Source organism: Microtus oregoni, unplaced genomic scaffold, assembly GCF_018167655.1.
Source record: "Microtus oregoni isolate MIOR12 unplaced genomic scaffold, Mior012 000004F_ref0000308, whole genome shotgun sequence".
NCBI classification, from domain to species: Eukaryota; Metazoa; Chordata; class Mammalia; order Rodentia; family Cricetidae; genus Microtus; species Microtus oregoni.
The window spans coordinates 46,237,518-46,250,233 of record NW_024543063.1 but is presented as its reverse complement, the minus strand read 5'-3'; the positions used below and the strand labels follow the sequence as shown (position 1 = coordinate 46,250,233).

The window sequence follows — 12,716 nt, the reverse complement described above, 5'->3', positions numbered from 1 at the left end:
GCGGGTGTTGAAATCAGCGCTGAAATTAGGGGTTCATGTCCAGTGATTATCCTGGCTGCAGTTTTAGTATTCCCGTAGCATCTCGCCTATGCAGACATTTGCTCTCTTTGTGAATTGCGTCCCCCGAACCCTGGGCTCCCGCGGAGTCCTCAGTACCCACGTATCTGCCCGGAGTCCTCAGTACCCACGTATCTGCCGGCCGGCAATAAGTGTCTTCACCGCCTTCGCCCGACGCTTTAGAAGCCGGGAAACTTGTGGAGGGGGTGTTTAGGACGACCCCTCGCCCGGGGGCGTGGCGTGGCCGTGATCCCGCCCTCTTCGCACGCCTGGCTCCGCCCACAGTGGGCTTCAATTCGCCCTACCGCGGAGACTGGCGTGAATCTGCGCCTCTTCGCATCTTCGTGTGAGCGTGCGCGCGCCCGAGTGCGTGCGTCTTTGGCGCCGGCTCCCAGAGTCTCGGAGGCCCGCGATCGGCTTTGAAGAGCAGGACTTGCCGACAGCAAAAGAGGCGCGAGCAGGTGGGGACGCGGCACGCGGACCGAACCCGCATCCCACTCCAAAGGCCGAGACTAAGCATGCGACCAGACCCCTCTTGTTTTACGGGAGAATTCCCCCACTCCATTGTCTTCTAGCCCCGCCCTCCATTGGGCACGCCCTTCACCCTATCCCACGCCCCTTATTGGCCTCCAGGGCACGCCCCCCCGGATCTCTCGGTTTCCATTGGCTCTTCTCCCATGTTAACCTCTTTCCAGGGGTTCTTATTGGTGTGGGCCACACCCTCTCATTTGTCACCAGACCCCGCCTTTCAGGGTCTCCATCCTCACTTTGTCTTTATTCATTCTGCCTCTAGTGAGTGCTTGGGACGAGAGGGTAAATCAGACCCTCCCTGACCTCGGGGAGTTCAGGGCTTGGTGGGGAACATGGACCTAGCCTCCAACCATGACAGCCTAGGGCTGTCAAGAAGCCTTCAGGACCCTGGAACGCTTTGCACATCGGGAGGGCTTTCCAGAGAAAGTGAGGCCTAAACCGAGCTCTGAAAAATGGTTAAGAGGGTCCTCCAGGGACACGTTGGCCAAAGAATTCTTGGCAGAAGAACGTGAGACGTGAAAGAAACAGGTGCATTCTGGTAAATACGAGGAGGTGGGTTGGAATGAACGAAGGGAATAGATGAACTGGCCCAGGCAGTGGTCAACAGGCGCCCAGGAAAGTATACACTTTGAGGGCGAATAAGGTCTAAGACTTGCTGATCACTAGGCAAGGTTGGAGGAGGGCTCCGAGGAGAAAGATCAGGTCTAGATGTGGAATCTAAGTTGGGGAAGGAATGATTCTAGTTCTTTTTTTTTTTTTTTTTTTTTTTTTAGGTTTTGAACTTTTATTTCTTTATGGGTATGTGCATGTGCCTGTGGAGGCCAGAAGAGGGCGTTGAGCCCCCTGCCCCTGGAGTTATAGGTAGTTGTGAGCTGTCCAACGTGGATGCTAGGAACTGGGTTTGGGTTCTCTGGGAGTGCAGCAAGTGCTCTTAATTGTTGAGCCATCACTCCAGCCCTCTGACTCCAGTTCTTACAAGGACTCAGATTCACCCATTTATTGATTACAATGCTTTATCAGGAACTATTCTGGGTTTTGGAAACACAGCTGCAAATCCTGGAAAGGAGAAAGCAGATAAAATCACCAGTTATACCATACAAATGTAAAATTAGCTGTTACACCTTACATGGCAACAACTGCTACAGAAACAACAACATAGTTCAGAGAGAGGGGGGGGGGAGATTTGTTCTTTTGTAGAGATTTGTTAGGGCTGATTTTCTTTCTTTTTAAAGCTTTGAAACATGTATTGCTATGAAGCCCAGTCTGACCAGGAATTCACAGTTCTCCTGTTTCAGCCTTAAGAGTGCTGGGATTACAGACCTGTATCACTACATCTGACAGAGGGCAGCTGTCTTTATTTATTTATTTTAATATATGAGTTCTCTGCATGTATACTTGCACAGTAGAAGAGGACACTAGATCTCATTCTAGATGGTTGTGAGCCACCATGTGGGTGCTGGGAATTAAACTCAGGACCTCTGGAAAGAGCACTCAGTGCTCTTAACCGCTGAGCCATCTCTCCAGCTCCTAAATCTTTTATTAAAACATTTTTATGCAGGGTGATGGTGGTGAATGCCTTGCCTTTGATCCCAGCATTCAGGAGACAGAGGCATGTGGTTCTCCAAGTTCAAGGCCAGCCTGGTCTACATAGTGAGTTCCAAGAAAGCCAGGACTACACACACACACACACCAAAACCAAAGCAAACAAAAAAAAAAACCCCAAAACACACTCTCTCTCTCTCTCTCTCTCTGTAGCATTTTTCTAATATATTTATGCAGTTTTTAGGAAACTGAGACAGTAACCCAAGCTATTCCACGTAGGACAGTGACCCATGCTATTATATGTGGGGTGGTGTCGTTATTTACACAATGGGCACATTCAACTTTAGGTACCTGCTAAATATTAAAGATATCTTGAAGGTCAGGTATGTTGTCTTAATCCTGAGCCAGGACTAGAGAGGTTGAAACAGGAAGATTGTGAGTTGAAGATCAGCGTGATCTACATAGGGAGATGCTGTATTAAAAATAGATATGTAATATATATATATATATATATATATATATATATATATATTGAAAGTAGCTATAGTGATCTAATGTTCATGGAAGGAGGCTGAACTGATGTATTTAAGTCCGTGGTCACGAGAACTAGGGATACAGGCTAGTGAGACAGGCTATACTTACTATGTACAAGGCTCTGGGTTTGATCCCCTTCATCAAAACAAAACAAGTAACCACAAAATTGGATGGGATCCTAGGATGAGTATACATGGAAAAGATAAGTCTGGGATGTTACAGTGTTCAGAGGTTGGGAGATAGGGATAACTGACAAGAAGACCAAGAAGAAGCAGCCAGTGACGTGGGAGGAAAGCTAAGTTCTAGTGGACTCGGAAAGGGAAAGGGGCATATGTTCCCAGGATGGAGGGATCCGCTGCACCAGGTGCTACAGATCAACATGATGATCATTAGTGACCTCGGTCAGCTCAGTCTGATGGAGAGCAGGACGTATGCAGGCTCCATGGGAGTGAACTTAGGAGACGACGGGAAGGAAGAAATGGGAGATGGTGCACATGACTCAGGGTATGGTGCTGCATCGGAGAGCAGCTGGAGGAGCTGTGTGTGGAGTCATGTAAAGGTTTTTTTTTTTTGTTTTGTTTTTTTTTTTTTGTTTTTTTTTTTTGTTGTTTTTTGAGACAGGGTTTCTTTGTAGCTTTGGAGCTTGTCCTGGAACTAGCTCTTATAGACTAGGCTGGCCTCGAACTCACAGAGATCTGCCTGCCTTCTGCCTTTGCCTCCTGAGTGCTGGAATTAAAGGCATGTGCCACCACCGCCAGGCCTTGTTTTGTTTTTTAAAATGGAGGAATAACAGCATGTATTTATGCTGATGGAATTAATCCAATGGGGAGGAAGACTGGTGGTGTACGTCAAGGAGAAATCGAGTCCCTGAGCAGGCAAGGGAGTTCAGAGGCTGAAGTCCTCAGTCAGTCTCTGGGGAGAGACCGGATTGCACTGAGCCCTGGCACAGAGTCAGGGGTGAGTTCTCGTGCCTCGGATGACCCCTGGGAAGATGTCTCAGATGGAAGACAGGCCAAGGGCTAATTTGAATGTACCAGTGTTTCTCTGATTCCCAAAAGCAGATTCTAATAGACGGCCACCAGGAGAGACAGTATTTCATGTGGGGACAGGCATGAGGAAAGTGCACTCCTTCACACTGACTGATTACAGATGGGCAGGAGGATATAGATGGAGCTAGGTGAAGGGGACAAAATGGGACCAAAGAGATGCCACCTGTACAAAGGAGTCTATGGGCTTCCCTCACCTGTGGTCCATCTAGGGATCAGAGGCTGCATTCTGCCAACTCCCAGGCTGGGTAAGTGCTGAGCACTGAGGTTAGAATCATGTTTAGGGTCTTAGTTTTAGCTCTAGATCTAACCATCTGAGAGTATTTTAGTAAGTAGGAAAATGTATAAAATTCTTCCTCTTGCTTCCACCTCAGACGATTTGGGTAAACCTGGTGAAAGGAATGGAGGCTGGGGAGGGTGGACAGTTTCTCAGGTTCCCGGCAGCAGACCCTGGATCCAACAAGGCTAGCGGGGGACACAGGGCTCTCTCCTCTGGCCACATCCACTCATGCCTGTCTCTGCATGCCCTTCTGTGTCTCTAGAGGTCAACAGTAGGAATTTGGAACAGCTGAGCTGGATGAAACCCTCAGGACAGAATGGTGCTGGATTCAGGGGCTCAGGTGTATGAGCGGGCACCCCCCAGCCCACCTGCCAGTCCCCCATCTCAGCGCCCTAGGTTGAAGCCCTCAAATCGAAATGGGCCACCCCTGTACCCCTGGCCGCAGTCCCTGTCTATGCCTTTGGCTCTGGCGGTTCCCTCAGCACTACAGTCCCAGCCTATGTGGCAGACCTTCTCAAAGCTGCAATTGGGACAGCGCAGCCACATGCGTCGCAGTGAGAGCACCTACAGTGTAAATAGCACTGGCCAGCGGGGGCGAGGTAAAGCTCCGCTTGGACGGGGATGTGATCCAGGTGGAGGGACCCTACGGCCTGCAGCCTCCTTGCCTCTCATTGCTAAGACTCGAAAGGAGGTGGGCAATGGTAGCAACAAGAGCCCCTGCATGTTAGTGGCCCTGCGGCCAACCAACATGGACCAGGAACGGGAGAAATTCTTCCAGTCCCATTACACATACAATCCGCAGTTCGAGTACCAGGAACCGATGCCAATGAGTGTACTGGAGAAGTACCAGGAGGCCTCTGGACAGTTCATCCATCAGGTCAGTCCAGCCTGCCCATTTCACCCTGACCCTGACTGCCCAAGGGACCTAGTCTGACTAGTGACTGTGGTCCTGTGTACAGGCTGTTGGCATCATTGAGGCGGTCCTGGAGAAGTTTGGCACTTATGAACACTTTGAGGCTGCCACAGGGGGCCAGCTGCTGACCAAGTGCCAAATTTGGTCCATTGTGCGAAAATACATGCAGAAGGAGGGCTGCGTTGGGGAGGTAAGTTTGCCCTATCTACAAGGACCCATCTCTATGCCTCAAATCAGGCCGTCAAGCTGATAGGCTCAGCTACACACCTGGCCAGATGTAATTCCTAGACATATCCCAGCCCCAGCCCCAGCCCCAGAAGGGCGGGTGTCCTGGTCAGTGTCTGGCCTGGCTACCTTGTAGCATCACGGGCCTATCTGCCCACTAGCTCTCAGGGCTTGTAAACCATGACTCAGAGCCCTGCCACCCTGCAGGTTGTGGTGCAGCTGAGCGAGGACCTGTTGTCCCAGGCAGTCATGATGGTGGAGAACAGCCGGCCCACACTGGCCATCAACTTGACCGGAGCCCGCCAGTATTGGCTGGAGGGCATGCTGCGGCACGAGATAGGTCAGTCTGTGGGTAGCATTGGTGTGGGTGGGCAGGACTGAAACTTACTAAGGGATGGTAACAGGGCAGTGTGGACTTCAGTAGCCTCCTTTCTCCCCTTCCTTCCCTCTGGGAGAAGACAGGCCTGTTTATCTCTAAGCAGATACTTCTTCCTTCTCGTTCAGACAAGTAGGTCAGACATGCCCACCCACCCTCTGGGTTGACCTTCATGCTTCTTCCCTTGGGTATCTCTCCAGTTCCTCTCTGACTCCCTTTGACAGTGAAGGAAGACTTCTGAGGTCCTAACAGGCCAGGAAGAATTCTAAGGGTTCCATCAGACTAGCTAACTAACACACAGGCCCACCAGGGTGAGTGGCAGGCCAGATCCTAGGAATTGAATTGCTTGAAAAAGACACATGGATAAAAGTTTAGGAGATCAGGCTAGGAAGGGGAGCACAGGACAGTAGTCACTGCCCTTACCAGACAAGAATCCTGTTGTTGTTCTGGGCAAGAAGTGATTTTGATTGGGGCATTTGCATGACTGTCAAGATGATTGGCATGGGCGCTAGGACGTTGGGGCGGGGTGCCACGTGCCTGGTCTCTAGGAGGGCTCGTGCACAATATGAGTTGGTGTGCAGGAGATGAGAAAATAGGCAGAGAGGATTCTGTGTCGGACCAAGAGTCTTATTGCTGGAGCTGCGTGAGAATGCATTTAGGTAGGGCTTGGGATGACTTGTGGGGTAAATTTGGGGGCATGAAGATCTACGAGTCTCTACTAGAGGTCCTCGGAGTGCGTTCAGCCACCACCGCGTCCTCCCTGCAGGTACCCACTACCTGCGCGGTGTGAACAATGCGCGGCAACCATGGCACAGCACCGAAGGCAGATTGCAGTACGGACTGCGGCCAGCTAACCCCACGGAGGAGGGCCTGGCTAGCCTGCACAGTGTGCTGTTCCGAAAGCAGCCGTTCCTGTGGCGAGCGGCCCTGCTCTACTACACCATTTACCAGGCCGCGCACATGTCCTTCCGCCAGCTCTTCCAGGATCTGGCGCAGTATGTGCAGGATGAGGCAGTACGCTGGGAGTACTGCGTCCGGGCCAAGCGAGGACAGATGGATACCTCCCAGCCAGGTGGGAGCTGCGGGGTCAGGGGAAGGCCCGGGCTGGTGCAAAGCGAAGGATGGCTTTGGGGTAAGGACTTATTGATCCTCGTTCTCACAGGCTGCTTCAGCAAGGACCAAGTGTACCTGGATGGCATTGTGCGCATCCTGCGGCACCGGCAGACCATCGATTTCCCACTGCTGACCTCGCTGGGCAAGGTAAGGGGCTGAGGGCTTACAGAGGCCCCAGCCGGTTCTTCCATCCTCCCTGTACCCCTGAGTCATGTTCAGTGGAGGCCTGGATACCAGCCTCTCCCGGGGTAGGAACTTGGGTGGAGGTAAGCAGGCAAGAAGAAATGGAACTTTGCTATCCCAGATGAGGCGTGTGACCCCGCCTGCAGATGTGTGCGTGTATTTCAGGAGGTGAGTGTTCCAGGACAAGGGAGCAGTCAGGAAGTTCTGGGGAAGGAGACTGGAGAAATGTCCATGGACCAAAACCCAAGCCCTGAGTATTTGTACTAAACTGAGGAAAATAAACCTCATCAGAAGCAAAGTGGGAAGGGGTTGAGAGGCTATAATAAAGTGTGGCACAGCTTTGCTGTGGGAGGCTCCTATTGGATATCATGTGGGGGGGCCGTCTCGTGTTGGATGTGGGAGCTACCTAAGAGATACCTAGGTATCAGCTGAACATTGTTTAGAGGTGAGGGGATAAGCTGGGCTGGAGGGGAATGGGTTGTAGAACATAGATGGAAGATGTAGAGAGAAAGAGAAAAGACCCAGGGCTGAACCTGAAGGTACCTAGTGGACTGGATCAGGACTAGAGGAGCCATCACAGGAGCCAATGGCCCTGAGTTGTCAGTATGGGGCTGGCTGCTTGAAAGCCAGGGGCTGTGATTAGCCCTGAGTCTTAGTTTTCTCCCTCTAGGTCTCCTATGAAGATGTGGACCAACTGAAGCCCCATGGAATACTAGATAATACCCGAGTACCCCACTTTATGAAGGACTTGGGACGCTACCGGCAGCAACTGGAACACATCATGGCTACCAACCGGCTGGATGAAGAGGAGCTGGGCCGCCTGCTGCCTGACTGATGTTGGTTAAGGGTTACAGACAGAAGATCTTGACAGAGGTCTCAGATCAAGAATATGAAGCTCTTTATGGTTCCATAGCCTAGGTGTTTCTTGCGGGGCACTGGGAGGCCAGGAGCATCTTGGGAAGATGAGAGGCAACGTCAGAAGGCTTTTTTTGTCCTTGCTAGTCTTCCTGGGGCCTGTGAACCAGCAGCAGTATGTCCCATAAACTCCTGAGTAGGAGAGACCTGGGGATAGGAGGGGCATTGAGTGTGAATAGGAATGGGGGTTGGTTTGGGAATAGAAACTTGTTCCTGCATGAGACGGCTTTGGGTGTCTGGTACCAGTCTTTCCCTTCCCCTACCTGGCCTATCGGTACTCTTCTGCATTCATACTGTCTACCTCTCACTGGGTCTAGTGGCAGTTGGGACCCCTCTGAGGTGACGTGCCTGAGCATAGGGTCCTGCCTTTCGTTCAGGCTCAGAGACCCAGCTGGGCTGGAGCTTGCTTTTCAGCATTTTGTCTCTCTCACCAGTCATGAAGTATTCCATATTTGCCTCCATGCCAACGTGCGTTATTCATGCCTCCAGCTGGGGCTGGGGGGCAGCAGCTCCTAAAGTTCAGTGGAGGGGACGGGTACTTTGAAAAGGTACCATCTGTTCCCAGGCCCTCTCTGATCACACACAGACACACTGGACGCCAGGTCTTGTGAGTCCAGCACCTGGCCCCACCCTCAGCCCCCATGCTAGTCCCGGTTGTGCCTGTCTCTGACCACACCCTCACAGCTGGTCTCTGGCAGTGGTTGGTACAGGCTGGGGACAGCCACAGTCAAACCTGCAGGTCAGGCCTATAGGATTTGTCCTCTCCAGTTTTGAGCCGGTCTTGGGCCCGGGGAAGAACAGAGCTGATGCCTTGGTTTTCACTTCGGATTCAGCGGCGAGAGACTGAGCCAGTATCGTCCCTACCCTGGCCTTTTCTTTTTCTCATCTGTGATGCTGGGGCGTTCTTGTTCATTGACTTAATAGATATGTCCAGAGCTCCTTGTGTGTGTCTGTGACTGGTTAGACCCCCGCTGAGCTCCTGGGCAGAGGAAAGCAGTTACAATGATGTGTGTGGTTTCTGTCTCAACTGAAGTTCCCTCTCATGTCCCCCCCCTTCAAGAGTGTGAGCTCCACAACTTCCCTCATCAAGTGGGGGTTGCAGCCCCCCTTTCTTTGCTCAGTACACCAAGCCTAGTGATTTCCACGGAGTAGAACGGTTTCTAACGCAGGCTCCCAACTGGCTCCCTGAAGGGAAAGAGAGCAGTGGGGCGGGGGCCAGATTCCATTAGGGGCCTGGGTCTGAGACCTCCAGAAATAGTTTGGGCTATTTCGGGGGTGAAATGTGGTTGCATGGATGGGGTGTTTCACAAAAAGCTGCTCAGGTCAGTGGGACTCCAACCCACACACCCTCCTGAGCAGAGCCAGACTTGTGGAGAGTCGGGTCCAGGTTAACCCTCCCGAGTTTATTCATTTTGCGGTAAATGGAGTCTTGGTGTATTGATTGGGTCAAGCTCTGGCAGGTTCCCAGGTCTTACCCAGCTTGGGTAGGATTTGTACAGGTCAGGATTCTGGCCTTCAGGAATCTAGAGACGAAGAGGATGATGGTGAGTGGAATGTGTATCAACCCTCAAACAACATCTAGCAAGCCTGTGAGCAAGGGTTTAGACAGTCTCACAACCTTCAGACTCATCCTCTTCTTGGAAGTCAGGCTCGGGCTCAGGCTCGGGCTCCGGCTCCAGCTCCGGCTCCGGCTCCGGCTCCAGCTCCGGCTCTGGTTCTACCTCTGGCTCTGGCTCCGGTTCCATTTGTTGTTCCGGGTCCAGCTCGTCCCCTTCAGAGGCTTCAGCGTCTAGTTCGGGCTCCTCTGGAGTTACAGATTGCACTGCCTCAGAGCCCTCAGGACCTCCGACCTCCTCTTGCTCTGTAGCTCTGGGTAGCCCAGGACATGTGGTCCCTGAACTGGGTACCTCGGGCGTCCAGTGGCCCGAGCATGAATGCTCATGGCTGTGGTCCCTGTAGCCTGGGGAGGAAGTGGAATATTTGAGACTCAGTTCACCCCTCTGTGGTTAGCTACCTCCACATTCTCTGCCCTCTACTTACCCTTAGTTTTGCCTCACCCCAAGTCACGCCCCCATTTCAACAAGGCTCCACCCTCCTGGTGCTCACCAGGCCCCACGTGCTGCCAATCCCAGGCGGGGTCTGGCACACGCACGGTATGCTGGGCACAGCGCAGTAGCTCCTGGCAGGCTGCCTCGCCCTTGCTCTGCACCAACAGCAGCAGGCGGCGCACCCTGCGTTCAGCATCAGGCAGCGCATCCAAGGCTTCATACTCAGGCCCGGTCAGCACGCCCCGGGCCACCAGCGCGTCCAGCAGCAGCCCAGAGTCAGCCTGCAAGGTATCTACCAGCCGTTTCCGTTCCCGGTCAATGATCTCCGATGGCCGTTCCTGCACGTTGCCCATGTTTGGGCTATATCAAGAGGGAGAAAAATGGGGAGTGGGGGGAAGCTGGCGTTCTCACACACTGACCTCGCCCAGGAGTGATCTAAGTTCACCTCGACATCAGAGTCTGGTTGGTTCTTCAGCGGAGGACCTGGAGGCCAGGAGCACAGAACTCATCCTCCAGCCTCTTGGTTGCTTTTGTCCTGACTCCTCAGGTTCCTCTTCTAGTGTCTACCTGTCAGTGGAGTGCTCGCCCTAGCTAGGACTTCCCTCCTAAGCCCCAGCCGCCTGCTGAGTTGGCCACCAGTCAAGATCCAGTTTATCCAACTGAGTTATTTTTTCTAAACCCAATTCCTTACCTAAACTGGCAGACAACCTTAGGACTGATCCACACCTCCTTCCGGAACCCTGCAGCAAGCCTTGGGTCAGGGCAGCCAGCCTGATCTCTCAGACAGTCTGGTCTGCATTCAAAGCCTAAAGTGCGGAGGCACGCGTGCTCCATTCCCCTAACCCTGAGGTCCTGGCATAACAGAACCTCCCCCACCAAACTCCCCACCACACTGCAACTTCAACATGATCTGCCACTCCTCCTGGTTCCTTACTATCCCAGCAGCAGAACTACCGAGTTTTCCCGAATTTTGACAGACATTCCAGCATGTTTCCCTGACAGCCTGGCACTGGCTCACAGCCATCTCTTACTTGACCTTGAGATTCCCAAGGTCCAGCTTTGAAAAGCCCTTAAGGAATGCTTACCAAACTTTTAGCTTCCCCTATGTGGATTATTATTATTTTTTGAGAGCTTGCCTCTACCAAACTGTAGGAACTGGGAACAAATGAATCTACTCTGCTTGTCCATTATCAACTGAGGACTACTGCCCACTCGGGTTGGGCATCCTGACCCAGTCAGGAAGGGTCCTGGCACCAAGGAAAAAGGAAAGCTGGCCATTCCTTTTGCCTTAGCTTTGTTCTAACAGCATCCTTCTAGGTCTCTTCTGCCCTAAATGCCCCTGTTCCACCTTCTTTCCTAGGTCCTAGGATCCTTACCCCCCCCCCCCACCACCACATACCATGCCTCCCAGGTCTCAGGTCTCTCCCTGGTCACTTCACACCTTGGGTCCCCTCCATGCCTCCTGTCAGCCCTTCCCCAAGGCCACTAAGCACAGACAAAGGGACATTTGCTCCCATTCTGCCCCTTCTTGTCCTATCTGAGTCAGAGGTCCTATAATCACCCTGCATCCACTCCTGCCCACCAAGCCCACCATCAGCAGTTTGCGTCCTGGTACAATGAGTGCCTCTGAGTACCTCACTCATGCCCACTCCTCCCCTCCCCTCACTCCAACGTAGTGACTTCGACAACTCTGGGCTAGCATTTATTGTTCCAGTTCTCTGGATGAAGAGACAGGCTCAGAGAAACCCAGCACAATTGGGATCCAACTTGCCCTACCTTAAACTTATAATGTCTCTTGCCTCGTTGACTGCCAGACCTTGTATGCTATCCTCCACCCTTCCACCTCATTTTACTCATCAAAGAATCTAAGCTGCCTGGTCTGGCTGTTTAAATTCCCTCCCACCACTCTGGTCAGCCAGGTCCTGGCACCTTAGCTTTTGCCGATGCTGTTCCCTAGGCCTGGGATTCTCTTCTCTCCCCTTTACTCTATGGATCTTGCTCTCAAGACGCAAATGCTCCCAGGTCTACCCCAATTCTTGAGAGTTCAAAGGTAGCTAATTCCTTTTGGGTGCTACAGTCCTCATTACTGTGTTTATTGGGATCTCTAAGCTACATGCTCAGAACCACCTCTGCTCTCCTCAGCGAGGATTCCAAAGGCTGACTCCCATCACTGGTTACAGGGAAGGGAGTGAGGCCTGCACCTATTCTGGCGCGTGCTCTCTCTCCCCTCTTTTTTTTTTTTTTTTTGAGACAAGCTTTTTCTGTTGTAGCCCTGGCTGTCCTCGAACTCGCTCTGTAGACCAAGTTTGCCTGGAATTCAGTGATCTATCCTGACTTCTGAAGCGCCAACTGCCACCACCACCGGCTAGACCTTAGCTGACTGGGGCCTCCCTTTGAAGTTATCACAGCTCTAAGGTAAACGCTGGTTATGTCCTGGCCAGTGCATCAAAGGACAAGCCTAATGTTATCTGGAGCCCCAGGTCTGGTCTGGGATACCCAGCTTGCTGGCTGGCTGGGATTTGTTGTTGGGGAACTAGGGTGGAAACTGCGGGAGCCCGTTGCGCATGCGCAACCGCAAGGGTCCCCCTCACCAGCCCTCCACTCATTCCTAAAGCTTCAATCCTGCGGAAGGGCGGGGCCCACAGACCTTGGAGCTCCGCTGCTGGTGGTGAGGTGCGGTATTCAGCCCAATCTGTTTTCCTTTCCCTCCCTGCTGGGTGGAGTCCGGCTTGTGGTCCGGCTCGTTTCGGACGGCCCCACTTAGGAGTTGAGCCTCACCGGGGCAGGTGACAGTGCAGAAAGGACCGAGCGAGCGGGGTGGGGACGTGCACAGCAGCTGCAAAGGGGGGCGGGGCGGCCAGGGCTGCCGGGAATGGGGGAGGGAGGGGCGAACTCTGATTCTGCGAACTCGGTCCTGGACGCCGAGGCCGTGCGCTGGCACCCGGCGAGGGCG

General features: G+C 52.8%; 2 protein-coding genes across 7 annotated transcripts; one reads left to right on the top strand and one right to left on the bottom strand.

Annotated features, from left to right (window-relative positions):
• Positions 1-425: 425 nt before the first annotated feature.
• Positions 426-7,707, top strand: Kiaa0895l (KIAA0895 like). Of its 4 annotated transcripts, none has more exons than XM_041650029.1 (8): positions 428-518; positions 851-1,116; positions 4,253-4,867; positions 4,950-5,093; positions 5,336-5,468; positions 6,271-6,576; positions 6,667-6,764; positions 7,471-7,707. In XM_041650029.1, the coding sequence occupies exons 3-8, from the start codon at positions 4,307-4,309 to the stop codon at positions 7,633-7,635; spliced, it is 1,407 nt and encodes a 468-aa protein (XP_041505963.1). In that variant the 5' UTR covers positions 428-518; positions 851-1,116; positions 4,253-4,306; the 3' UTR covers positions 7,636-7,707. The 4 variants fall into 4 exon arrangements, with proteins under 4 accessions (XP_041505962.1, XP_041505963.1, XP_041505960.1 ...); XM_041650026.1 differs by having other exon boundaries at positions 851-1,126; XM_041650027.1 differs by having other exon boundaries at positions 851-1,140.
• Positions 7,708-7,724: 17 nt separating this feature from the next.
• On the bottom strand, positions 7,725-12,582 carry Nol3 (nucleolar protein 3). Of its 3 annotated transcripts, XM_041650032.1 has the most exons (5): positions 12,411-12,582; positions 9,822-10,246; positions 9,334-9,675; positions 9,191-9,238; positions 7,725-7,862 (listed from the first exon to the last, which is right to left on the bottom strand). In XM_041650032.1, the coding sequence occupies exons 2-4, from the start codon at positions 10,114-10,116 to the stop codon at positions 9,231-9,233; spliced, it is 645 nt and encodes a 214-aa protein (XP_041505966.1). In that variant the 5' UTR covers positions 10,117-10,246; positions 12,411-12,582; the 3' UTR covers positions 7,725-7,862; positions 9,191-9,230. The 3 variants fall into 3 exon arrangements, with proteins under 3 accessions (XP_041505966.1, XP_041505964.1, XP_041505965.1); XM_041650030.1 differs by lacking the exon at positions 7,725-7,862 and having other exon boundaries at positions 8,643-9,238; XM_041650031.1 differs by lacking the exon at positions 7,725-7,862 and having other exon boundaries at positions 8,643-9,238; positions 9,822-10,123; positions 12,411-12,581.
• Between the last annotated feature and the right edge of the window lie 134 nt (positions 12,583-12,716).